The 26,813-nt window shown below is 46.6% G+C and overlaps 1 protein-coding gene across 6 annotated transcripts in view; it reads left to right on the top strand.

The window, feature by feature from the left end:
• LOC147100796 (uncharacterized) overlaps positions 1-26,613 on the top strand; it is a 72,400-nt gene extending 45,787 nt beyond the window's left edge. For 5 of the 6 annotated variants that reach the window (XM_085967391.1, XM_085967394.1, XM_085967390.1 and 2 more), the window contains exons 2-7: positions 17-115; positions 17,110-17,172; positions 19,700-19,779; positions 21,147-21,277; positions 22,590-22,656; positions 26,057-26,613. In XM_085967391.1, the coding sequence (XP_085823517.1) occupies positions 42-115; positions 17,110-17,172; positions 19,700-19,779; positions 21,147-21,277; positions 22,590-22,656; positions 26,057-26,187 (546 nt within the window). In that variant the 5' untranslated portion in view covers positions 17-41 and the 3' untranslated portion in view covers positions 26,188-26,613. The remainder of the gene's footprint in view (positions 1-16; positions 116-17,109; positions 17,173-19,699; positions 19,780-21,146; positions 21,278-22,589; positions 22,657-26,056) is intronic. The other variant, XM_085967395.1, reaches the window with a different exon arrangement.
• Positions 26,614-26,813: the final 200 nt, after the last annotated feature.

Below are 26,813 nucleotides of genomic sequence, written 5' to 3'. Positions count from 1 at the left end.
TTTTGGTTTGTTTCAGATGTCAAGGACTGATTGGCCACAGGATGCTGCATTACTGCCTCGCTCACGCTGCTTATCATCTCAGCAAACAGCTGCCCAAACGCAGTAGAGCCAAATTGTAAGTATATCTCGGCGCATTTGAGTGTTTTAAAAATCTTTTTCTAGCCAATTTTCTCTGTCAGTTTACTCCTCTCGCCACTTCTGAAGGCGTTGAATCCTTGCTGGGATACAGTTCCCTGGACATAAGACACTATCCGGTACCTTCATAGAATGGTTACAGCACAGAAGGAGGCCATTCGGCCCGTCGAGCCCGTGCCGGCTCTCTGCAAGAGCACTTCCGCTAGTCCCACTCCCCCGCCCTTTCCCCGTAGCCCTGCAAATTTTCTTTCTTTCAGATACTTATCCAATTCCCTTTTGAGAGCTGTGATTGAATCTGCCTCCACCACCCCCTCAGGCAGTGAATTCCAGATCCTAACCACTCACTGCGTAAAATTTTCTTTCCTCATGTCGCCTTTGGTTCTTCTGCCAATCACCTTAAATCTGTGTCCTCTGGTTCTCGACCCTTCCACCAATGGGAACAGTTTCTCTCTATCTACTCTGTCTAGACCCCTCATGATTTTGAACACCTCTATCAAATCTCCTCTCAACCTTCTCTGCTCTAAGGAGAACAACTCCAGCTTCTCCAGTCTATCCACGTAACTGAAGTCCCTCAATCTTGGAATGATTCTCTTAAATCTTTTCTGCACCGTCTCTAAGGCCTTCACATCCTTCCTAAATTGCGGTGCCCAGAATTGGACACAATACTCCAGTTGAGGCCGAACCAGTGTTTTATAAAGGTTCATCATAACTTCTCTGCTTTTGTACTTTATGCCTCTATTTATGAAGCCCAGTATCCCATATGCTTTTTTAACCACTTTCTCAACCTGCCCCTCTCTGTTCATTCACCCCCTTCAGGATTGTACCCTTTAGTTTATATTGCTTCTCCTCGTTCTTCCTACCAAAATGTATCACTTTGCACTTTTCTGCGTTAAATTTCATCTGCCACGTGTCCACCCGTTTCACCAGCCTGTCTATGTCTTCTTGAAGTCTATCACTCTCCTCCTCACTGTTCACTATACTTCCAATTTGCAAATTTTGAAATTGTGCCCTGTACTCCCAAGTCCAAGTCATTAATATATATCAAGAAAAGCAGTGATCCTAGAACCGACCCCTGGGGAACACCACTGTATTCCTTCCTCCAGTTCAAAAAACAACCGTTCACCACTACTCTCTGTTTCCTGTCACTTAACCAATTTTGTATCCATGCTGCCGCTGTCCCTTTTATTCCATGGGCTTCAACTTTGCTGGCAAGCCTATTATGTGGCACTTTGTCAAACGCCTTTTGGAAATCCATGTACACCACGTCAACCACATTGCCCTCATCAACTCTCTTTCTTTAACTCTCTTTAATTCATCAAAAAACTCGATCAAGTTAATTAAACATGATTTGCCTTTAACAAATCCGTGCTGGCTTTCCTTAATTAATCCACACTTGTCCAAGTGACTGCTAACTTTGTCCCTGATTATCATTCCTAAAAGCTTCCCCACTACCGAGGCTGTATGTTGTCTGTCAGGACAAGGATATAGATGTCAAAAACAGACATCTCGGAGGAAAGAAAGAAAGAAGCCTTGCATTTCTATAGCGCCTTTCACGACAACTGGACACCTCAAAGTGCTTTACAGCCAATGAAGTACTTTTGAAGTGGAGTCACTGTTGTAATGTAGGAAACGTGGCAGCCAATTTGCGCACAGTTATCTCCCACAAACCGCAATGTGCTAAAGATCAGAGAATCTGTTTTATTGATGTTGATTTAGGGATAAATATTGGCCCCAGGACACCGGGGATAATTCCCCTGCTCCTTTTCAAAATAGTGCCGTGGGATCTTTTACGTCCACCTGAGAGAACAGACGGGGCCTCGGTTTAACATCTCAACCAAAAGACGGCACCTCCGACAGTGCAGCACTCCTTCAGCATTGCACTGGGAGGATCAGCCTAGATTTTTGTGCTCAAGTCCCTGGAGTGGGACTTGAACCCACAACCTTCTGACTCAGAGGCGAGTGTGCTACCCACTGGGCCACAGCTTGGTACAATAACCCACCAAACAGATTGGAATCTGGGGAGGTGAGAGCCCCTCTGATACGTAATCATTATTTCTGTCACTTGGGCGAACTCATTTGCTAAACAATACAATGAGGAAAATTTCCATTGTACCCAGCTGTTTCCCATCTCCCTCTCACCTGGCTTTAATTGATGACGCACCCCTAGCTACATAGCGATTGTGTATACTCCCAACTGCTCGGCCTGTTTCCAAACACAAGTAAACAGATTAAGTGGCCATCGGCTCTCAAAGAAATATTTAAAAATATTTCTATAAAATAAGCAAAGATCAATCTCTGGTCCGTCACAGTCTCACCTTCCTGCACCATGTGATCTCAGTCAGGGTGTCACAATTGGCTTTAGCGCCCCTAGACTAAGGAGCAAACACCAGACAGTGTTACTGCTTCTTACTGCTACCCAATGGAAACTGCATGTGTGGGGGCATCAGGTCAGGACAGAATTCGGCTTGGTTGTAATACTGCCGCCCATGGTCAAATAGTCTTCTCAAACTGTGATGGTACCAGTGGAGCTGTGTCCCAGTGTCAGACGGTGCCTTCAGGAGAGGAGAAAGGGGGAGAAAGTATTTGAAACAAACTTAACCGCACCACAGGGTCATAAAACCCAACCTGAGACTTCCCCACTCTTGAGACCTGACCTGACCTGGAACGTGAACTATCGGAAAGGTGCATCACCTGAGCCAAGGGCAATTGAAATCCACTCTCCTCGCTCACACTGATGCCCTCTTGCCCCTCCCTGACTGCTTCAGAAGAACATTGCCAGTTACTGTGAAGGTAATTTTCCATCTAGACTCTCAATTGGGCAGTTCGTGTCTGGTGGAGCTGGGAAAGAAAAAAATAATCTGCATCAGGAGTGCTTCCTGAATTTAAATTGGTACTTACAACTGCAAACTATTTTTTAAAAATCCATTCTGGATCCATTTTTATGCTGACTGTCAGTGCATTTTCTGTCATGAGCAAATGACAACACAGACACCCAAGGATTAACCATTCTGATGCATTTGGGAAGGACTAACAAGGCAAGGGAATACATAATAAATGGTAGGATACTGAGAAGTGTAGAGGAACAGTGGGACCTTGGAGGGCATGTCCACAGATCCCTGAAGGTAGCAGGACAGGTAGATAAGGTGGTTAAGGTGGCACACGGGATACTTTCCTTTATTAGCCGAGGCATAGAATACAAGAACAGGGAGGTTATGCTTGAACTGTATAAAACACTAGTTAGGCCGCAGCTAGAGTACTGCGTGCAGTTCTGGTCACCACAGGAAGGATGTGATTGCGCTAGAGAGGGTACAGAGGAGATTTATGAGGATGTTGCCAGGACTGGAGAATTTTAGCATGAGGAAAGATTGGAGAGGCTGGGGTTGTTTTCTTTGGAACAGAGGAGGCTGAGAGGAGATTTAATTGAGGTGTATAATATTATGAGGGTCCTAGATAGAGAGGATAGGAAGGACCTATTTCCCCTGAGCAGAGAGGTCAATAACCAGAGGGCACAGATTAAAGTAATTGGTAGAAGGATTAGAGGGGAGTTGAGGAGAACTTTTTTCACCGAGGGCGGTGGGGCTCTGGAACTCACTGCCTGACAGGGTGGGAGAGGCAGAAACCCTCATCACATTTAAAAAGTACTTGGATCACTTGACAGGGTAGATGCTGAGAGGTTGTTTCCCCTGGCTGGAGAGTCTAGAACCAGGGGGCACAGTCTCAGGATAAGGGGTCGGCCATTTAAGACCGAGATGAGGAAGAATTTCTTCACTCAGAGGGTTGTGAATCTTTGGAATTCTCTGCCCCAGAGGGCTGTGGATGCTGAATCGTTGAGTATATTCAAGGCTGAGATCGATAGATTTTTGGACTCTAGGAGAATCGAGGGATATGGGGTTCGGGCGGGAAAGTGTTGAGGTCAATGATATTGAATGGCGGAGCAGGCTCGAGGGGCCGTATGGCCGACTCCTGCTCCTAATTCTTATGATCTGACACCTTCAGGAGGGAAATAAGAAAAAAAAATTGAAATGGAACATTGTGAATGTTATTGTCACTTCCATTGAGAAAAATAACATAATGAAATAACCAGGAAATTCTATTTCCAGCAGCTGTCTCCTGCTCTGTACTATAGAGGGATATTACAGGAATGTCTCTTGCTAGTGGGTTTTGATTCATGTTGATACTGCATTCCTTTTTTTAATTCTCACTTCAACACAACATCCTTTTGTACTGAGTCACACAGCTGCAGGCATTTGCACTGAAGCTCAGTTAAACACACTGTGCTGAGCGCATCAAAATTGCAGTATTTTTAAACACTTAAACTACATATATTTAGAAAATTCTCCCAAATCCATACATGAAAGCTGGAGCAGGTTTAAAGAGGGAGTTGGGTACGGAAGACGGTGTTTATATTTGTGTTCAAAGTTACAGTGCAGTTCACTTGGAACTGGGTTTTTTTTTTTGGAAGGGATGTTATCCTTTAATCCTGTTTTGCTCTCCCTGCAACCGTCTGTTCTCTGGGAAGGTGTCAGACAACCTGGCTCCAGACCTCCATCTATTCCAGTCTTGAGTTATGTAGGAAGTCACACAACACCAGGTTATAGTCCAACAGTTTTATTTGAAATCACAAGCTTTCGGAGCGCTGCTCCTTCGTCAGGTGAAGTGGAGAGATGCATAAAGACACAGTTTATATAGTCAGAGAATAATGCCAGATGATTACAGGTAATCTTTCTAACTGCCATTTATCACACCTCGGCAGAGAGATAATCACAGCAATCAAAGGAGTGAATGGTGTCCAAACAGATTAGTCAGGAAAACATTACATCAAAGAACAATGAGGTGGGGTTACAAGGGGTCAAATGTTGCAGATGCTGGGGTCTGTATGAAAAGTTAGCGCGGGGTTCCGACTGTTCCTCCCCAGGAGGAGGAGGTGGTGCCGGCTCCCTGCTCAGTGGCGGCCTCTAGTGATTTGGAAGAGATCAGCCGCTCAGAGGATAACAAAACCTGTAAATAGAAAGACTTGCATTTCTATAGCGCCTTTCACGACCACCGGACGTCCCAAACTGCTTTACAGCCAACAAAGTACTTTTTTTGAAGTGTAGTCACTGTTGTAATGTAGGAAACGTGGCAGCCAATTTGCACACAGCAAGCTCCCACAAACAGCAATGTGATAACGACCAGATAATCTGTTTTAGTGATGTTAGTCATAGAGTTATACAGCACAGAAAGAGGCCCTTCGGCCCATCGTGTCCGCGCCGGCCATCAGGCCCTGTCTAATCTAATCCCATTTTCCAGCATTTGGTCCGTAGCCTTGTATGCTATGGCATTTCAAGTGCTCATCCAAATGCTTCTTGAATGTTATGAGGGTTCCTGCCTCTACCACCCTTTCAGGCAGTGAGTTCCAGATTCCAACCACCTCTGGGTGAAAAAGTTCTTCCTCAAATCCCCTCTAAACCTCCTGCCCCTTACCTTGAATCTATGCCCCCTTGTTATTGACCCCTCTACTAAGGGAAAAAGTTCCTTTCTATCTACCCTATCTATGCCCCTCATAATTTTGTACACCTCAATCAGGTCCCCCCTCAGCCTTCTCTGCTTCAAGGAAAACAACCCCAGCCTGTCCAGTCTTTCTTCATAGCTGAAGCGCTCCAGCCCAGGTAACATCCTGGTGAATCTCCTCTACACCCTCTCCAAAGCAATCACATCCTTCCTATAGTGTGGCGACCAGAACTGCACACCGTATTCCAGCTGTGGCCTAACCAGCATTTTGTACAGCTCCATCATAACCTCCCTGCTCTTATATTCTATGCCTCGGCTAATGAAGGCAAGTATCCCATATGCCTTTTTAACCACCTTATCCACCTGTTCTGCTGCCATCACGGATCTATGTACATGCACACCAAGGTCCCTCTGATCCTCTGTCTTTCCTAGGGTCTTACCATTCATTGTGTATTCCCTTGCCTTGTTAGTCCCTCCAAAATGCACCACCTCACACTTTTCAGGGTTAAATTCCATTTGCCACTGTTCCGCCCATCTGACCAACCCATCTATATCGTCCTGCAGACTGAGGCTACCCTCCTCGCTATTTACCACCCCACCAATTTTCGTGTCATCTGCGAACTTACTGATCATACCTTTTACATTCACATCCAAATCATTTAATGTAGACCACAAACAGCAAGGGACCCAGCACCGATCCCTGCGGTACCCCACTGGACACAGGCTTCCAGTCACAAAAACAACCTTCGACCATCACCTTCTGCCACTAAGCCAGTTTTGGATCCAATGTGCCAAGGCACCCTGGATCCCATGGGCTCTTACCTTCTTGACCAGTCTCCTATGCGGGACTTTATCGAAAGCCTTACTGAAATCCATGTATACCACACCCACTGCATTACCCTCATCCACACACCTAGTCACCCCCTCTCAAAATTCAATCAAATTAGTCAGACATGATCTTCCCTTGACAAAGCCATGCTGACTATCCCTGATTAATCCTTGCCTCTCCAAGTGGAGACTAATTCTGTCCCTCAGAATTTTTTCCAATAATTTCCCTACCACTGATGTTGGGCTCACTGGCCTGTAATTCCCTGGTTTATCCCTACTACCCTTCTTGAATAATGGTACTACATTAGCTGTTCTCCAGTCCTCTGGCACATCCCCTGTGGCCAGAGAGGTTTTGAAAATTTGTGTCAGAGCCCCTGCAATCTCCTCCTTTGCCTCACACAGCAGCCTGGGATACATCTCGTCCGGGCCTGGGGATTTATCCACTTTTAAGCCTGCTAAAACTGCTAGTACCTCCTCCCTCTCGATGCTAATATGTTCAAGTATATCACAGTCCCCCTGCCCGATTTCTATGTCTACATCATCCTTCTCCATAGTGAACACAGATGCAAAAAATTCATTTAAAACCCCACCTACATCTTCTGGCTCCACACACAGATTGCCACTTTGGTCCCTAATGGGCCCTACTCTTTCCCTAGTTATCCTCTTGCCCTTAATATACTTATAAAACACCTTAGGATTTTCCTTTATTTTGCTCGCCAGTGTTATTTCATGGCCCCTCCTCGCTCTCCTAATTTCTTTTTTAAGTATCCCCCTGCACTTTTTATACTCCTCTAGGGCTTCCTCTGGCTTTAGTCCTTTGTATCTGCCAAAAGCCCCCCTTTTTTTCCTAATTCATTCTCGTATATCCCTTGACATCCAAGGTTCCCTGGGCTTGTTGGTCCCACCCTTGACCTTTACGGGAACATGTTGCCATTGTACTCTCTCAATTTCCTTTCTGAAAGACTCCCATTGCTCCGATGTGGATTTTCCTACAAGTAGCTGATCCCAGTCCACTTTGGCCAGATCCTGCCTTATCATATTAAAATCGGCCTTCCCCCAATTTAGAACCTTTATTTCCGGTCCATCTCTGTCCTTTTCCATGACTACCTTAAATCTCACCGAACTATGGTCACTGTCACCAAAGTGCTCACCTACTAACACTTCTACCACTTGCCCGGCCACATTCCCTAGAATTAGGTCCAGTACCGCCCCCTCTCTCATAGGACTTTCTACATGCTGGCTCAAAAAGCTCTCCTGGATGCACTTTAAGAATTCTGCACCCTCTAAGCCTTTCACACTCTGACTATCCCAGTTAATATTGGGGAAGTTGAAATCCCCCACTATAATTACCCTATTATTTGCACATTTCTCTGAGATTTGCCTACATATCTGTTCCTCTATCTCCCCCTGACTGTTTGGGGGCCTATAGTACACTCCCAGCAAAGTGCTTGCCCCCTTTTTGTTTTTAAGTTCTACCCATATGGCCTCATTAGAGGAACCTGTTAATATATCATCCCTCCTTACAGCAGTAACTGACTCCTTAATTAATATTGCGACATCCCCTCCTTTTACCCCCCCCCCCCCCCCCCCCGTCTCGCCTGAAGATTCTATACCCCGGAATATTGAGCTGCCAGTTTTGCCCCTCCCTCAAGCATGTCTCCGTGATAGCAACAATATCATTCTCCCATGTGTTCATCAACACCTTCAGTTCATCCACCTTATTCGCAAGACTCTTTGCATTAAAATAAATGCCATCCAGCCTTGCCCTACTCCCTTGTGCAGTTACATATTTGCTCTGCCTTCCAAGCTGACTTGTTTTTTCCTATATATTTGGCTGTACATCACCCCCTATTATAGCTCCACTCTGTATCCCATCCCCCTGCCAAGTTAGTTTTAAACCACCCCCCCCCCCCCCCCCCCAACAGTGCTAGCAAACCTCCCTGCAAGGATATTTGTCCTGTTCTGGTTCAGGTGCAACCTGTCCGACTTGTACAAGTCCCACCTTCCCCAGAAGCAGACCCAGTGATCCAGGAAACTAAAGCCCTCCCTCCTGCACCAACTCTTTAGCCACGCATTCATCTGCTCTATCCTCCTATTCCTATACTCACTAGCACGTGGCACCGGGAGTAATCCAGAGATTACAACCTTTGAGGTCCTGCTCTTTAATCTGCGACTTAGCTCCCTAAATTCTTGCTGCAGGACCTCATCCCTCTTCCTACCCATGTCGTTGGTCCCAATGTGAACCACGACCTCTGACTGTTCACCCTCCCCCTTCAGAATGCCCTGCAGCCGTTCAGTGACAGCCTTGACCCTGGCACCAGGGAGGCAACAAACCATCCTGGAGTCACGTCTATGGCCACAGAAACGCCTATCTGTTCCCCTTACGATAGAATCCCCTACCACTATTGCTCTCCCACTCTTTTTCCTCCCTTCCTGAGCAGCAGAAGCACCCCTGGTGCCAGGAAGTTGGCTGCTGCTGCCTTCCCCTGGTAAGTCATCCCCCTCCACAGTATCCAAATCGGTATACCTGTTTGAGAGGGGGATGGCCACAGGGGTCCCCTGCACTACCTGCCTGCTTCTACTGCTCCGCCTGATGGTCACCCATTTCCCTTCTGCCTGTGCAGCCCTACCCTGCGGCGTGACCAACTCACTAAACGTGCTATCCACGACCCTCTCAGCATCGCGAATGCTCCAAAACTCATCCATCCGCAGCTCCAGCGCCTCAATGCGGTCTGCTAGTAGCTGCAGCTGGATACATTTCCGGCACATGGTCGTCAGAGACACCGGCAGCGTCCCTGAATTCCCACATAGCGCAGGTAGAGCATAACACGGGGCTGGGCTGTCCTGACATGACTTACCCTTTAATTAATTTAAATTAATTCAATACCACCAATTAAAAATATACTCTAGGACGCTTGTATGGCAGAAGTCCCTGCTACACCAGAGAGACCCTAGAAAATATAAACCGCAGAATTGAAGTTACCTTACAGCTAAATGATATATTTAAGGGCTCTGGTTTACAAACAAACTATAAACCACCGAGTTTAATTTTAAAAAGAGAGAAATACTTGCCACCCAATCACTTACCTGCTTTCTGGTGACGTCACACTGTAAGAAAGCCCGCGAAAGTGAAGTTTTATACTCACCCGGGCCTCGGCTCACTGGTCCCTCCGCTCCCGACTCCAAGCATGTTAAGGGATAAATATTGGCCCAGGACACCGGGGATAACTCCTCTGCTCTTCTTCGAAATAGTGGCCATGGGATCTTTTATGTCCACCTGAGAGAGCAGACGGGGCCTTGGTTTAACGTCTCATCCGAAAGACGGCACCTCCGACAGTGCGGCGCTCCCTCAGCATTGCATTGGGAGTGTAAGCCTAGATTTTTGTGTTCCAGTCTCTGGAGTGGGACTTGAACCCACAACCTTCTGACTTGGAGGCGAGGGTGCTACCCACTGAACCACTGGCTGACACATTTTGTGTTATAATGCATTGCTACACCGACATACTGGTGTTGGCTTGGCTCTTCTGGTAGCACTCTTCCCTTCGTTCCTCCCAAGCTACAAGTCGGCCATCCTGCTTCTTCCTCCTGCCCGCATTGAAATCGAGACCTCTCGCATCGTGTCTCCTGCACTAATTAATTCTTAATGAAAGCTTGGAGCTGTGGCATTCCTAACCTCATGCAAGCTTTCCTTCCACCTACAATCCTTGTGCTCTTAAAACCCCAGCTCAGCACCACCTCATCACTAGTTCCTCATTCAGGGTCCCCTAGTTTCTTAAAAGATAAAACTAAGTACAAGCTTCAAAAATCATACTTACCAGGAAATAAATCCAAAAGGGTCAGCTCACTTCCCACAAACCAAAAACAAGGAAGAAAATGAACATTTTATTGCCGAACTGGCTTCTCAAGCGGTTTTTTTTTTAATGCAAGTCTTTGGGACAGTCTTTCATTCTTGTTTGTCAAGAAGTGTTTCCAATGGCGGAAGGGTCGGTAATCAGAGGGCACAGATTGAAGGTGATTGGCAAAATAACCAGAGGCGACATGAGGAAACACTTTTTCACCCGAGTGGTTAGGATTTGGAACGCGCTGCCTGATCGGGTGGTGGACACAGATTCAATAGGAGCCTTCAAAAGGGAATTGGATAAATACTTGAAGGAGAAAAAATTGCAGGGATACGGGGAAAGAGTGGGGGAGTGGGACTAACTGGATTGCTCTTCGAAAGATGGGCCGAATGGCCTCCTTCTGAGCTGTACTATTCTATGATTCTGTGAGTTAGAATTAGTTCCTACTCAGGCCACTAATATAAATTCCAAAGATAGGAGAGAATTCACCTGAGAGAGACAAAAAATGAACCCGTTTCATTTTGCCTCTCTAAAGTATACTCGTTCTTGTCTGCTGATTGTGGAATAGTCATGGAATCAGTCACGGAGAAGTCCATGATCTACTTTCTTCTTCTTAGGCAGCCCCTCGGAACCGAGGATGACTTGCTTCCACATTCAAAATGAGTTCTCAGGTGACTGATGAGTCCAATGTGGGACCTACAGTCTCTGTCACAGTGGGGCAGACAGTGGTTGAAGGGGAGGGTGGGTGGGGTGCTTGGGTTGACGTGCGCTCCTTCCGCTGTTTGCGCTTGGTTTCCGCTTGCTCCCGGTGAAGAGACCCGAGGTGTTCGGCGCCTTCCCGGATGCTTCTCCTCCACTTTGTGCGGTCTTGGGCCAGGGATTCCTAGGTGTCGGTGGAGATGTTCCACTTTTTCAAGGAGGCTTTGAGGGTGTCCTTGAAGCGTTTCTGTTGTGTATGTACCTTTAAGAGTCTCAGACTGCAGTACCGGCAGTGACCACCCCTGTATAAAAGGCGCTAGAGAGCCTCTGTTTAGTTTCACTCCTGACTTCCACCAGTAAAGACTTGTTTGTTTTCACTCCTGCTGGTCCGTGTCTCAATCATTCATGGACTTAACACTAGCGACGAGTAAGAAACGAATTTACCTGCAACTCGGCAGCACCTCAGACGACGTTGTTGAAGGTCGGAGCCAGAAGAAAGAAAAAAAAATAGAGTCCATTGAAACTCGAGAAACGGGCGTCGACTGCCAATCATCGGTTTAAAAACTTGCAGGAGAGACTGTCCAGAGCCAGGCTGGGTTCCTCGGTCTGTGGTTTCCCAGCTAATCGGGCTGGTGGCAGGTAGTGCTCTGATCCTTCCTGGGCTGCGGCGGGCTGAAGCTCGATCGGGTGGCTTTTCAACGGGGCCGGACAGCGAGTCGGGAAGCAAAGAGAGAGAGAGAGGGTGGAGCACACAGGGCGCGGCCAGTGCTTCGAAGCCGGGCAGCGTTCGGACCTAAGAAGAGGGAGGGAAGTGTCCCAGAGGTTCCGCTCCACGAAGGGAAAATAATAAAAGAAAAAGAATCAATATTTAACGCGCAAGAAACCGTGGAAAGCAGCGCTAACAACAGCGGGGAAGAAGACAAAGTGCGGGAGGCGCCATTTTGTTAAATCGGGGAAGAAGGCAAAGCGCGGGAGGCGCCATTTTAGATTTGCAAGATGCCGAAGACTGGCTGTATCACTGCTTTTGATAATACATTAGAGGACTGGACCACGTATGTGGAAAGAGTCGAGGTATATTTCGAGGCAAACGAAATAGCGGAGGGGAAAAAGGCATCGATATTGCTAAACTTAATGGGCGCTAGAACGTACGGCCTATTGCGGGACCTGATTACTCCAGCCAAACCGAAGGCGAAGAGTTTTAATGAAATTGTTGCTGTCCTACAGGAACACTTAAACCCTGCACCGCTGTTGATAGCAGAAAGATTTAAATTCCACAGGAGAACTCAGCACAAAGATGAGAGCAATGCTGAGTATCTTACGGAACTACGCAAGCTATCAAAGCACTGCCAGTTCGGAGCAGGACTGGCAGATACCCTACGGGACAAATTTGTCTGTGGACTCCTGAGTGAAGGAACACAGAAGAAGTTACTCTCAGAAAAAGAGCTGACGCTAGATAAGGCTTTCAGCGTGGCAGTATCGTATGAAGCAGCAGCCAGGGGAGCTGCAGAAATTCAACAAAAACCACAGGAATACGGCACCCACGAAATGACACGGGGATTTGCAAAATGTTATCGCTGCGGCAGAACTAACCATGACCAGAAGGGGACTGCTGGTCCAAAGACAAAATATGCAGACAATGCGGGAAGATTGGACACATTGCACGAGTTTGCAGGTCTGGGAAGAAGACCAGCGACAACAAAAAGGCTACTAAGGAACCGTACAAGAAAGTACAAAAGATGACGGACAGTAGTTCCGAAGACCAGATGAGCGATAGTGAATCCGGAAACAGGAGACTAAGCTATCTCAAACTTCACAATGTAATCGCAAAAGAGGATCACCGAACCATTTGGGTCACTCTCACGATAGCAGGGTCCCAAGTTAAAATGGAATTGGATACAGGATCAGCGCTAACCGTCATGAATCGACGAGACTACGAGCGGCTATTTTCACACATACCCTTGAGAGAGACATCTATCGTCTTGACGACGTATACAGGGCAAAAAGTATACCCCAGAGGAAAAATAAGGGTGCCTGTCGAATACAATGGCAAGAAAATACGGAAATTGTATCTCTACATACTGCCAAATGGTGGACCACCGTTATTGGGACGGGGATGGATCAGGAAGATAAACTTAGATTGGCATTCCATTCATGCAATGACGGTGGACGGTAAAAAAGATGAAGACGTCACTCCTGGACGATTGTCAACAATTTTAGCTAACGCCAAAGAGGTATTTCAACAAGAACTGGGCACGCTTAAAGGCGTAACCGCCTCGATAAAAATAGAAGAGAATGCAGTTCCCAAGTTTTTCAAAGCAAGACCGGTACCATATGCAATTCGCCCAGCCGTCGAGGCAGAGCTGGAGAATCTGGAGAAGGTGGGCGTGTTGTCTAAGGTCGACTGAAGCGAGTGGGCGACACCCATCGTTCCTGTCATGAAGAAAACGTTAAGCAATAAGTCCGGAGAGCCAAGGAAGATTCGCATCTGTGGGGATTTCAAGGTGACGGTGAACCCTGTCCTTCACACAGTACAATATCCTCTTCCAAGGATAGAAGACATCTTCGCCTCACTGTCTGGAGGGAAGCGTTTTACAAAAATTGATCTAGCACAAGCATATTTGCAGATGGAGGTTGATGAGTCCTCTAGGAAGTATCTCACGATAAACACTCACAAAGGTCTTTACCAGTATCATCGGTTGGTATTCGGAGTAGCATCGGCTCCGGCGATATGGCAAAGAGCGATGGAACAAGTCCGGCAAGGGATTCCGGGGACTCGGTGTTACTTGGACGACATCCTTGTAACAGGTGAAGATGACAGTGAACACCTTAACAACCTAGAACAGGTGCTCACTAGACTACGGGAACATGGGCTGCGAGCCAACCGCCCCAAGTGCGAATTTTTAAAGAAACAGATATCGTATTGTGGCCACGTGATTGATGAAGAGGGGTTACATAAGTCCCCTGACAAAATTGAAGCGGTTGTTAAGGCCCCAGCGCCTGAAAATGTGTCGCAACTGAGGTCATTCCTCGGGTTGGTGAATTACTATCATAAGTTTTTGCCGAATTTGTCGACAATTCTGCACCCACTGAACGCCCTGCTACGAACGGGGGTAGCATGGAAATGGAACGATGATTGTAAGCGTGCTTTTCAGAAGAGTAAGGACTTAATCACTTCAAGGGAAGTATTGGCTCACTACAACCCAGCACTGCCAATCAGGCTGGCATGTGATGCGTCTCCCTACGGCATTGGGGCGGTACTGTCACATAAATTCCTTAATGGTTTAGAGAGGCCGATAGCTTTTGCGTCACGCTCGTTAACTTCTGCCGAGCGTAACTACGCCCAGATTGACAGAGAGGCCCTCAGCCTAGTGTGGGGGGTGAAGAAGTTCAATCACTATCTGCACGGTCAAAAATTTACTCTACTAACCGATCATCAACCTCTTGTCTCCATTTTCAACCCTCAGAAGGGCGTACCGATAATGACGGCACAACGGCTGCAGAGATGGTCCCTTTTCCTAGGGGCACACCAATATGACATCGAGTACAAAGGAACTAAACAGCATGGAAATGCTGATGGATTGTCACGCCTACCGTTGCCGACGGTGGAAGAAGAAGACCTTGCAGTGGATCCAATGGAGTTATTCCACTCGACCATAGTCGAATGTCTCCCTGTGACGAATGCAAACATAGAAAAGGAAACACGGAATGACCCGACACTATCACGGGTCTATGATTTAACGGTGAAGGGATGGCCAGCACATGGCGAACCACTGCTGCCAGCATTCTCGCCGAGAAGAGAACAGCTGTCAGTGTGCAGAGGAACCTTGATGTGTGGATCCAGAGTAGTAATTCCACCTAAGTTGACGGATAGAGTACTCAATGAGCTTCATGAGGGTCATCTGGGTGGGGTAAAAATGAAGAACTTAGCCAGAGCGTTTGTGTGGTGGCCGGGAATCGATAGAGAAATCGAAGAGATGACCAAGAGCTGTGCAGGATGCCAGAAGGTCCAAAACGCCCCACCACAAGCTCCTCTGCATCCATGGGAGTGGCCCTCATCTCCATGGCAACGGGTGCACATTGATTTTGCTGGTCCCTTCATGGACTCGATGTTTTTAATTGCGGTGGATGCACATTCAAAGTGGCCAGAGGTAATAAAAATGTCCTCAACCACCACGGAAAAAACTATCACAGTTTTGCGAACCATATTCGCCAGGAATGGGCTGCCTGAACAGATTTGCTCCGACAATGGACCACAGTTTGTGTCTGAAGAGTTCCGGAGGTTCTTAAAGAACAATGGCGTTAAGCATTACACATCTGCCCCATATCATCCAGCCACTAATGGATTGGCCGAGAGGTTTGTCCAAACATTCAAGAAGGCTATCAAGGCAATGTGTAATGAAGATATACCCCTACAACACAAGGTGGACAACTTCTTGTTTGCCTACCGGAATGCGACACATGCGGTTACCAACCAAACTCCAGCCATGATGTTCTTCAATCGAAGACTACGATGCCGCTTGGATTTGGTTAAGTCAAACGTCCGAAGAGATGTGGAGAACAGGCAGTTTCAGAATATGAATGAAAGGCCGACCAGGAGTTTTAAGATAGGTCAACCAGTTTTGGCCCGGGACTACCGCACTGATAAATGGCAGCCAGGAACGATTTGTACACAACAAGGACCTCTCATGTATACCGTGGACGTTGGGGAGAGCATTGTAAGACGCCATGCTGACCAGATTCTAGAGTCACTGGAAAAAGTCAACTCCACACCACGATCTGATACACCTGGTAATGAAATTGACGTTCCAATTGCAGCTACCGCAGAACCGGTAATATTGGAAGCAGATGAACCAAACCAAGACATTGATCCCGACGCAACATTGCCAGAAGAACCTGATACCCCAAAGAGGCGTTATCCAGACAGAATCAGGAAGCCTCCTCAAAGACTGAACTTATAATTGCTTAAACTTAACCAATGTACCTAGCAACAGTAATTGTGATTGTAATTCGTTATCATTTAGTTGTTAAATGAATGTTATGTACTGTTTATCTAAAAGGGGAGGAATTGTTGTGTATGTACCTTTAAGAGAATAACTGGTCTCAGACTGCAGTACCGGGAGTGACCACCCCTGTATAAAAGGCGCTAGAGAGCCTCTGTTTAGTTTCACTACTGACTTCCACCAGTAAAGACTTGTTTGTTTTCACTCCTGCTGGTCCGTGTCTCAATCATTCACGGACTTAACAGTTTCCTCTGCCCACCTGGGGCTCTCTTGCCGTGTCGGAACTCCGAGTAGAGCAATTGTTTTGGGAGTCTGGTATCGGGCATGTGGACGATGTGACCCGTCCATCGGAGCTGATCGAGCGTGGTCAGAGCTTCGATGCTGGGGATGTTGGCCTGAGCGAGAACACTGACGGTGCACCTATCCTGCCAATGGATTTGCAGGATCTTGCGGAGGCAGTGTTGGTGGTACCTCTCCAGTGCTTTGAGGTGCCTGCTTTACACGGTCCACTTGTCTGAGGCATAAAGCAGGGCGGGTATCACTGCTGCTCTGTAGACCATGAGCTTGGTGCCGGGTTTGAGGTCCTGCTCGTCAAACACTCTCTTCCTCAGGCGACCGAAGGCTGCACTGGCACACTGAAGGCGGTGTTGGACTTTGTCATCAACTTCGTGATCTACTTTAGAGCAGAGGTGTCCAAGCCTTTGTCTTCATAGGCTGCATTGGTGCATACCATGAGACCTCGGGGATATATGTCAAGTTCCTAACAAGAGATTTTGGCGTGTTCTGCTTGAGAGCATCGATCCACCTGAGGCAATGCAGCTTATAAACGGCCCTTTCCAAACCTCCAGGCTCACATATTGCAAAAAGGACAGACCAGCAAATAAAAAATGCAAGCCCACATTGGATCGAGTAGCTCGGGTTCAGGGGCTGTAGATTGGACGGCAGTTTGGACACTTGCTCCAGACCATTCTGCTATCCTGGCTGAGGGATAGGTTTTAGCAGAGATGGATTAGTGGCAGGGTAAGTTCATGCAGATTTTTTTTGAATGAATTTGCGTTTTAATTCGCTTCAAAAAGTGACAATGATTAATACTGTTCACAATTTGATTTTGCTTCTAGTGAAATCCTGGTGGTGCTGCTTGTGACCATCTTCCTTTTCCCGCAGATATTTGTGCTGCTAAGGTAAGTCAAATATTAGAAACAAAAAGTGGCTCTTACCTGGTGATTCATTCAAGAGGGTTAATAGCGAGTGGTTCAGGCCCGTTAGAACATAACATAAGAACATAAGAAGTAGGAGCACGAGTAGACCATACGGCCCCTCGGGCCTGCTCCGCCATTCAATAGGATCATGGCTGATCCGAACCTAGACTCACGTCCACTTCCCTGCCCGCTCCCCATAACCCTTAATTCCCTTATCAGCTAGGAAACTGTCTATCTCCGTTTTAAATTTATTTAATGTCGCAGCTTCCACAGCTCTCTGAGGTAGCAAATTCCATAGATTTACTACTCTCTGAGTGAAGAAGTTTCTCCTCATCTCCGTTTTGAAATGGCAGCCCCTTATTCTAAGATTATGCCCCCTAGTTCTAGTCTCACCCATCAGTGGAAACATCCTCCCCGCATCCACCCGATCAAGCCCCCTCACAATCTTATATGTTTCGATAAGATCGCCTCTCTTCTGAATTCCAATGAGTAGAGGCCCAACCTACTCAACCTTTCCTCATAAGTCAACCCCCTCATCTCCGGAATCAACCGAGTGAACCTTCTCTGAACTGCCTTGAGAGCAAGTATATCTTTTCTTAAATATGGAAACCAAAGCTTCCCAGGTTCGATCCCTGGTCTGTGCTGAGATGGTCAGTCTCAACTGGGGGGCGTTGGGAGAAGTAGCACCACAACTGGCCCTTCACTATGTCCCATTTCATTCATTTATGAATCACAGAATGATACTGCACAAAAGGCGGCCATTCGGCCCATCGTGCCTGAGCTGGCTCTTTGGTAGAGCTTATCCAATTAATCCCACCCCCCCCTGCTCTTCCCCCATAGCCCTGTAAATGTTTTCCCTTCAAGGATTTGTCCAATTCTCTTTTGAAAGTTACTATTGAATCTGCTTCCACCGCCCTTTGAGGCGGCGCATTCCAGATCACAACAACCCGCTGTGTAAAAAAGTGTTTCCTCCTGTCGCCTCTGGTTCTTTTGCCAATCACCTTAAATCTGTGTCCTCTGGTTACCGACCCTTCTCACTGGAAACAGTTTCTCTTTATTTATTCTGTAATACAGAACTTCAATTTTATTTGAATTGAACACAAGTTAGGTCAAAGTAGACATTTGAACAGATTTCAGAATGCCAGTGCGAGGCAACTCACCCATAGTTTTCCTCTTGCAGCATCCTGGGGTATGGTAGCATAGTGATTATGTTACTGGACCAGTAACCCAGAGGCCCGGACTAATGATCCGGGAGACGTGAGTTCAAATCCCACCACGGCAGCTGGGGAATTTAAATTCAGTTAATTAAATAAATCTGGAATAAAAAGCTAGTGTCAGTAATGGTGACCATGAAATTATCGGAATGTCGTAAAAACCCATCTGGTTCACTAGTGTCCTTTAGGGAAGGAAATCTGCCGTCCTTACCCGGTCTGGCCGATATGTGACTCTAGCAATGTGGTTGACTTTTAACCGCCCTCTGACATGGCCGAGCAAGACACTCCATTGTACCAAAACCGTTACGACAGAGTCAGCACTGTGGGAGCACCTTCACCACACAGACTGCAGCGGTTCAAAAAGGCAGCTCACCACCACCTTCTCGAGGGCAATAAATGCCAGCCTTGCCCAGCGACGCCCACATCCTGTGAACGAATAAATTTAAAAAAAAAAAAAAAAAAAAATCCTGGTCTCCTTGGGCCAGGAAGGGGGGAACGTTGGGCTGGGTTCCCTGCTCCTGCTGGAAATGTGTGTCCTTGAATCCAGGTGAAGACAGTTCAGTTTAAGCTCTGCTGATCCAGGGATGATGGTTCAGTATATTCTAATAAAACACACTGGGTAGGCTTGCCTGTAAAGAATGGCCAGTCAGAAGAGACATTGGAGTTCTGCCATGGTTCCAGCACTAAAATCTTTTTCCTTCCGGACTGGAGGTCAATGGGGAGTAAAATGTATTTAACGGCTCTTTTCCAGATCCTTTTACCGTCCGAAGGCTGAGGGAACGACCTAATAGAGGTCTTTAAACTTCTGAAGGGGTTTGATAGGTAGACGGAGAGAAGGTGTTTCCACTTTAGGGGAGTCTAAAACTCGGGGCCATAAATATAAGACGGTCACTAATAAATCCAATCGGGAATTCAGGAGAAACGTCTTTACCCAGAGAGTGGTGAGAATGTGGAACTCGCTACCACAGGGAGTGGTTGAGGCGTGTAGCACAGATGGCCATTAAGGGGAAGCTGGATAAGTACATGAGGGCGAAAGGAATAGGAGGATATGGTGATGGGGTGAGATAGCGTAAGGTGGGAGGAGGCTCGTGTGGAGTGTAAACACTGGCATGGACCAGTTGGGCCGAATGGCCTGTAAATACTATGTAATTATCATTGTTCCAAGATATGGATAAGCTACACTGCGGATCAGCAACCGGAGACTCGTGTGTTTTTTTCCTTCTTCATCCCTTCTGCTACCCCACAAAAAAAATCAAGTTCTTAAACTGGTTTCTTGTTTGTGGTTTATCTTTCAGACCAAAGTCATCCAGATACTGTGACCAGCCCCTCTTTAACAACCTGACTAGTTTCATAATCTTCACTTTCCTTATGACTGGTAAGAAGCCGCTGGCTGTGACTATCGCTCAGCACTGATTTTACAACTCACGATGGCTAAGAAGCACTGAAATACTTCTCTCTCTTAGCATCCATCATTTGAGATAAAATTAACATTTTGTGGTTTTATAAATGCAGTATAGAGCAGAGGGGTAATTGATACCAGAAATGCAAGGGTATGCCTATCGGGAAAGGATGAACAGGCTGGGTCTCTTTTCTGTTGAAGAGAGAAGGCCTTTAAAATGGAGGTCTTTAAAATCATGAAAGGTTTTGATAGAGGAGATAGAGAGAGAATATTTCCACTTGTGGGGAAGAGCAAAACTAGAGGCCATCAATATAAGATAGTCACCAAGAAATCCAATGGTGAGAATGTGGAACTCGTTACCACAGGGAGTGGTTGAGGTGAATAGTATCGATGCATTTAAGGGGAGGCTAGACAAACATGAGGGAGAAGGGAATAGAGGGTTACGCTGATAGATTTAGATGAGGAAAGACGGGAGGAGGCTCGAGTGGAGCATAAACGCCAGCATGGACTGGTTGGGCCGAATGGCCTGTTTCTGTGCCGTATATCCTATGTAGTAAATTTATCCAGGGTAGTGGGGCTACAGTTAAAGTTTTGGGTGCCCCACCATAGAACAGATAATAAAGTCATAGAGAGTCTACCGCGTAAATTCACCAAGGCAGTGCCAGGGATGGGAAACAGTAATTAAAATGACAGACTTGAGATACTGATACTATTTTCAGCGGGGAGAGGAGGTTGAGAGAAGATTGAGTATAGGTTTTTAAATTTATGAAGGGTTTTGAGAGAGTGAATAGGGAAAGAGTATGTTCTCTGTTTGGGTAATCAGTGACAAGGCCTCATCAATTTAAAATTGTCATCGAGAGTGAGGAGAGAGGTTTAGGAGGTTTTCTTTAAATATAGAGTTGTTGAAGCACGGAATGCTTTGCCATAGGGAGTAGGTGAGGTAGAGGTCACGGCATCTTTTAAGGAAAAGTGGACAAATATTTGAAGCCAAGGGAGACAGTGGGATTAGTTTTAGATTGGTCTATCAAAGAGCTGGGACAGAATGGATGGAGTGCACAGCCTCCTTCTGTGCTGTAAATGTCTACGGCAGTGCCGCTTGTTCATTGCAGTCTGGAGAATGTTGTTAATTACCTATAAGAACACCGGCACAGACCGGGTTTGGCCGAATGACCGGTTTCTGTGCTGTAAATTCGATCTGATTAAACAGAGAGCAGGTTAGTCGACTTTTAGCATCACCAGCGGTGTAGGATTTAAGTTAGAGCTGCGTCAGATGAAAATAATAAAACAAATGGATAATGTTGCTGAGTGGGCAGATTGATCTAACCCTCGTGAAACTTCTTCAGGATTTACCGTCCTTTTGACCTTGATGGACCCAATCCCTCGTGAGGTGAAGGTGGCTTTCCATGTATATGGAGTCGGATCATTTGGGCAGGGAATCTTAACTACTGCCTTCACCGTCAGTGCACCTCAGTGTGTAAGTTTTTCTTCTTCATCTGTTGTGGTTTTTTAATGGTATTATTATAATGTCAGGTGCTGTATCCAGTTTTTATGTTGAACTGGAAACTCTGGCCTAACTTTTCCAAACATGGTGGGTGGAGTTGCTCCTTTAATAATCCAGTGGGAAAAGGCACTGCCCCCTGATAAAGATAGAGATCCAGACCAGAAGATGGGCTGAGATTGCTGCTCTCACCTGGCGCCGCAGTTAGCAATTGGCCTCAGTTCAGAAGGAGAAGAAATCACCCAGACTTCCCAATCCTGATCACCCAGACTTCCCAATCCTGATCACCCAGACTTCCCAATCCTGATCAGCCAGACTTCCCAATCCCGATCACCCATTAAGCGAGCGCTGCAGGAAAGCATGCCGACATACAAATTAGGAGCAGGAGTCGGCCACTTGGCCCCTCGAGCCTGCTCCGCCATTCAATAAGATCATGGCTGATCTGATTACTCCAACATTCCCGTCTACCCCCCGATAACCTTTCACCCCCTTGCTTACCAAGAATCTATCTACCTCTGCCTTAAAAATATTCAAAGGCTCTGCTTCCCCACTGCCCTCTGAGGAAGAGAGTTCCAAAGACTCACGACCCTCTGAGAGAAAAAATTTCTCCTCATCTCTGTCTTAAGTGGGCGACCCCTTATTTTTAAACAGTGATCCCTAGTTCTAGATTCTCCCACAAGAGGAAACATCCTCTCCACATCCACCCTGTCCAGACCCCTCAGGATCTTATATGTTTCAATCAAGTCACCTCTTACTCTTCTAAACTCCAGCGGATACAAGCCTAGCCTGTCCAACCTTTCCTCATAAGGCAACCCGCCCATTCCAGGTATTAGTCTAGTAAACCTTCTCTGAACTGCTTCCAACGCATTTACATCCTTCCTTAAATAAGGAGACCAATACCGGACACAGTACTCCAGATGTGGTCTCACCATGGACGTCCAGCAGGGGCAGGACTGGGCTCAGCTGTGATGCCCTTGGATGTCCAGCGAACATTCACTCTAATAAGCTGACATCTGAAAAATGGCAAGTTGGGCGAAGTGCTGGATGGTCGTCAGTGCCTGTGGAATTATGTCCCAGGGAGACTCAATACCATCAGGAGATTGAGAGGGGAAATTGGTAATAAAAATACAGTCTGGAAAGATATCATTACATGCTGTGTAACACTGGGAAATCTGGAGCTTAAGAACCTGAATATAAAGGAAACAGCAATTCTTGATTTGTAAAACTGCAGTTACTTGGATTTTAAGTGTTAACACTGATAGGATTTTCTTTGTTTATCTTCTGTTAGGCAAACACAACTCCTGAGCTGTACTACTTGTCCCTTGTGCTGTCGGTATTGAGCGTGCTGGCAACAGGTATGTACTGTGTCATTATTAAGTAACGTAGGTGAAGGGTCATGGCCCACGGTGCCAGACAGCACCAAGAGTAGAATAGAAGACAAAGGCGAGAAGTTTTAATTAGATCATTCCCATGCTGAGTTTTAATGGTCTCTATATTGCATGTGGAAGGGAAGACTGAGGGGTAAGGAGTTCCACAGTTTTAATGACTGATCATTTTACATAAGCATTAGGAGCAGGAGTCGGCCCTACGGCACCTCGAGCCTGCTCCACCATTCAATAAGATCATGGCTGATCATCTACCTCAACTCCACTTTCCCACCCGATCTCCATATCCCCTTGATTCCCCAAAAATCTATCGATCTCAGCCTTGAATAAACTCAATGATTCAGCACCCACAGCCCACTGGGGCAGAGAATATTCACAACCCTGAGTGAAGAAATTCCTCCTCATCTCGATCTTAAATGGCCAACTCCTCATCCTGAGGCTATGCCCCCTAGATCTAGATTCTCCAGCCAGGGGAAACAACCTCTCAGCATCTACCCTGTCAATCCCCCTCAGAACCTTGCATGTTTCTCTGAGATCGCCTCTCATTTTTCTAAACTCCAGAGAGTATAGGCCCAATCTATCCTCATCCCAGGAATCAATCTAGTGAACCTTTGTTGCACCGCCTCTAAGGCAGATAAGGAGACCAGAACGGCACAGCACGCCCGACGTGGTCTCCCCAAAACCCTTTACAATTGTAGCAAGACTTCCTTACTCTTAGTTTTTTTTTTATTCGATCCTGGGATGTGGGTGTCTCTGGCATGGCCAGCATTTATTGCCCATCCCTAACCCCCCTTACAATAAAGGCCAACATGCCATTTGCCTTCCTGATTGCTTGCTGTACCTGCATGCTAACTCTGTTCCCAAGGACACCTACAGACATAATGTCCCCCTCCATTGGCCGTAAGAACTTGTATTCCAAAATATACAGTAAAATAATTTTTGGAAATGTCTATTTACTTTTAATTGTGTTGATCTAATATTGTGATGGTTCCACTGCTCAGCCACGTACACAGCGATCACTGTTTTCTTCATTTGGAATTCATGACCTGGCCAAAGTGGATTTTTGCGTGGGTGAATTATGTAGTCAAGATAGGCGAGAAGTGGACACCACTTTCCCCCCCAATATCGTGTCCACGGTAACCTTACTTCTTGTGGCCTGATTTTTGAGTTATGCTTTTTATGTCAGCCTTTGGCTGTCACAGTGCAATTATTAATTTCCTGCTACAAAGTGATTTTTTTTTAAAATATTCGTTCCTGGGATGTGGGCATCACTGGCAAGCCCAGCACTTATTGTCCATCCCAAATTGCCCTCGAGAAGGTGGTGGTGAGCTGCCGCCTTAAATCGCTGTAGTCCGTGTGGTGTGTCATTAGCAGTTTGGTACAATTGAGTGGCTTCCTTGGCCATTTCACAGGCCAATTAAGAGTCAGTCACATTGCTGTGAGGTCTGGAGTCACCTATCGGCCAGCCCAGGTAAGGACGACAGATTTCCTTCCCTAAAGGACATTAGTGAACCAGATGGGTTTTTAATGACAATCCTGTAGTTTCATGGTCACCATTACTGATACTAGCTTTTTAATTCCAGATTTACTTAATTAACTAAATTTAAATTCCCCAGCTGCCTTAGCGGGATTTGAACTCATTAGTCCAGGCCTCTGGATTACTAGTCCAGTAACATAACCACTATGTTCCTTACGATTGTGCTTCCCGGTTCATGTTGCTCATGCCACCTCACTTGGCCATTTACAAAACTGGGCCATGACATTTTTCAGGACACACAACTTAGGGCTCCAGATCAGGGGAACAGTAAAGGTCACACATGAAGAACGGCCACGTGGGCATGATACGGGAAAGCTCGTTGGTGCCGGTGGAGTTGTACCCTCGGAAGAGTCAGGGGTAGCGCAGAGGGATGTATTTCAGTGCCCTCTCTGCTGGGCTAGATGCTTTGTTGGTTTGACTTGCAAGTTGTCGAGTTACCTGCTGTGGAAGATGGTTGGCCCAGTCAGACAAGAATCAGCCATCTGGAGCACAACAAATATTTTCAACGCTGCAACCCAGGGTCTTGGAGCAGACTGAGGTTTCACCGGGGCTGAGAATTGTTTTGCCTCTGTTTTTCCGTACAGCATTAGACCATCCCTGTACTGCAAGTTGAGGAACAAGTGCCCTTATCTGCTATGAGGAGAGATTGTGTAGATTGGGCCGATACTCTCTGGAGTTTAGAAGAATGAGAGGTGATCTCATTGAAACATACAAGATTCTGAGGGGGATTGACAGGGTAGATGCTGAGAGGTTGTTTCCCCTGGCTGGAGTGTCTAGAACTAGGGGGCATAGTCTCAGGCTAAGGGGTCGGCCATTTAAGACTGAGATGAGGAATTTCTTCACTCAGAGGGTTGTGAATCTTTGGAATTCTCTGCCCCAGAGGGCTGTGGATGCTGAGTCTTTGAGTATATTCAAGGCTGAGATCGATAGATTTTTGGACTCATGGGGAATCAAGGGATATGGGGCGGGAAAGTGGAGTTGAGGTCGATGATCACCCATGATCTTATTGAATGGTGGAGCAGGCTCGAATGGCCGACTCCTGCTCCTAATTCTTATGTTTATGGCTGTCAGCCAGCATAGAATCTTACAAAAAGACTTGCATTTCTATAGCGCCTTTCATGACCACCGGACGTCTCAAAGCACTTTACATCCAACGAAGTACTTTTGAAGTGCAATCACTGTTGTAATGTGGGAAACGTGGCAGCCAATTTGCGCACAGCAAGCTCCCACAAACAGCAATGTGATAATGACCAGATAATCTGTTTTAGTGATGTTGGTGGAGGGATAAATATTGGCCAGGACACCAGGGATAACTCCCCTGCTCTTCTTTGAAATAGTGCCGCGGGATCTTTTACGTCCACCCGAGAGCAGACGGGGCCTCGGTTTAACGTCTCATCCGAAAGACGGCACCTCCGACAGTGCAGCACTCCCTCAGTACTGCACTGGAGAGTCAGCCTAGATTTTTGTGCTCAAGTCTCTGGAGTGGGACTTGAACCCACAACCTTCTGACTCAGAGGCGAGCGTGCTACCCACTGAGCCACTGGCTGACACAGAAGGCGGCCATTCGGCCCATTGTAGCTGGTGCCAGCTCTGAGCTGTCCAATTTAGTCCCATTCCACCCTGCTCTTTCCCCACAGCCCTGCAATAACCTCTGCCGATACAACAAAGGGGCACGGGGAAATAAACAAGTGAGGCCACACTGGAAGCTGTCGCGGTTCCTCAGCAGAGTGTGATTGGTGAGCGTGGTTTGCAAGTTTTACTGGGCTGAAATTTCCGCCGACAGTTTATATATCTTTTTCTCCTTTACCACCACCCCCCCTTCACCCCCCACAGTTTTCATCGTTTTCTTGATACCGTTCTGGATAGCTAACATTTTCTACCCGGGAATGGTTTTAAATCAGCGGTCACGAGCTGGAATCTGCCACAAGCCAGTCGCTCGCTGCTCGTATCTGTGGCACATATAACGAAGGCAGTCAACAACAAAAGAAAGAAACGCCAGTGTGAATAATGCATTTGGTTGCCGTGCAACAGTAGCTTCTGGAACATTCCACCAGCGAGAGTTTGAGCCATTCCTGTGGAAGCAACCCAAGACGAGTTTTGTCAAAAGACTCAACAGTGTTTGCTTTGTGGGTTTAATACACTCGACTGTAATACAACGGTTACATTTGGAGAATCATTGTTTCTGTGTCAGCTATATTATAAAGTTTAGACCATTTCAAATCATTTGAAAGAAATTCCAGCAGCCAGCTGTCATCTGCACACGAGAAGCATGAATACTGCAGTCTTCACGCCCAAGAAACGCAACAGGCTTTTTATTTATTGATATATTTTAAGCACTGGAGCTGGTTAACCCGTTGAGGGCGCCTGAAAATAAACAAGTAGAACTTTCATTTCCTTTGCCCTCTTCTTTGAACCGTAACGAGTTAGTTCTTTTTGCAGGAGAGCGCAAGGGGGAGGTACAGCAACCTCCAGCCTGTTCCCTGAGCTCTGAGAAACCAAAAGAACCCGCATCTATTTCTGCACATCCGGTTCAGCAAGGAAAGAACGAACGAACTTGTGTTTGTGTAGCGCCTTTCATGACCTCCGGACG

Source organism: Somniosus microcephalus, chromosome 25, assembly GCF_052327205.1.
Source record: "Somniosus microcephalus isolate GS21.2 chromosome 25, FLI_Smic_1.0, whole genome shotgun sequence".
NCBI lineage: Eukaryota > Metazoa > Chordata > Chondrichthyes > Squaliformes > Somniosidae > Somniosus > Somniosus microcephalus.
Note: the sequence above shows the minus strand (reverse complement) of the source record. Positions and strands in the feature narration are given on the sequence as shown.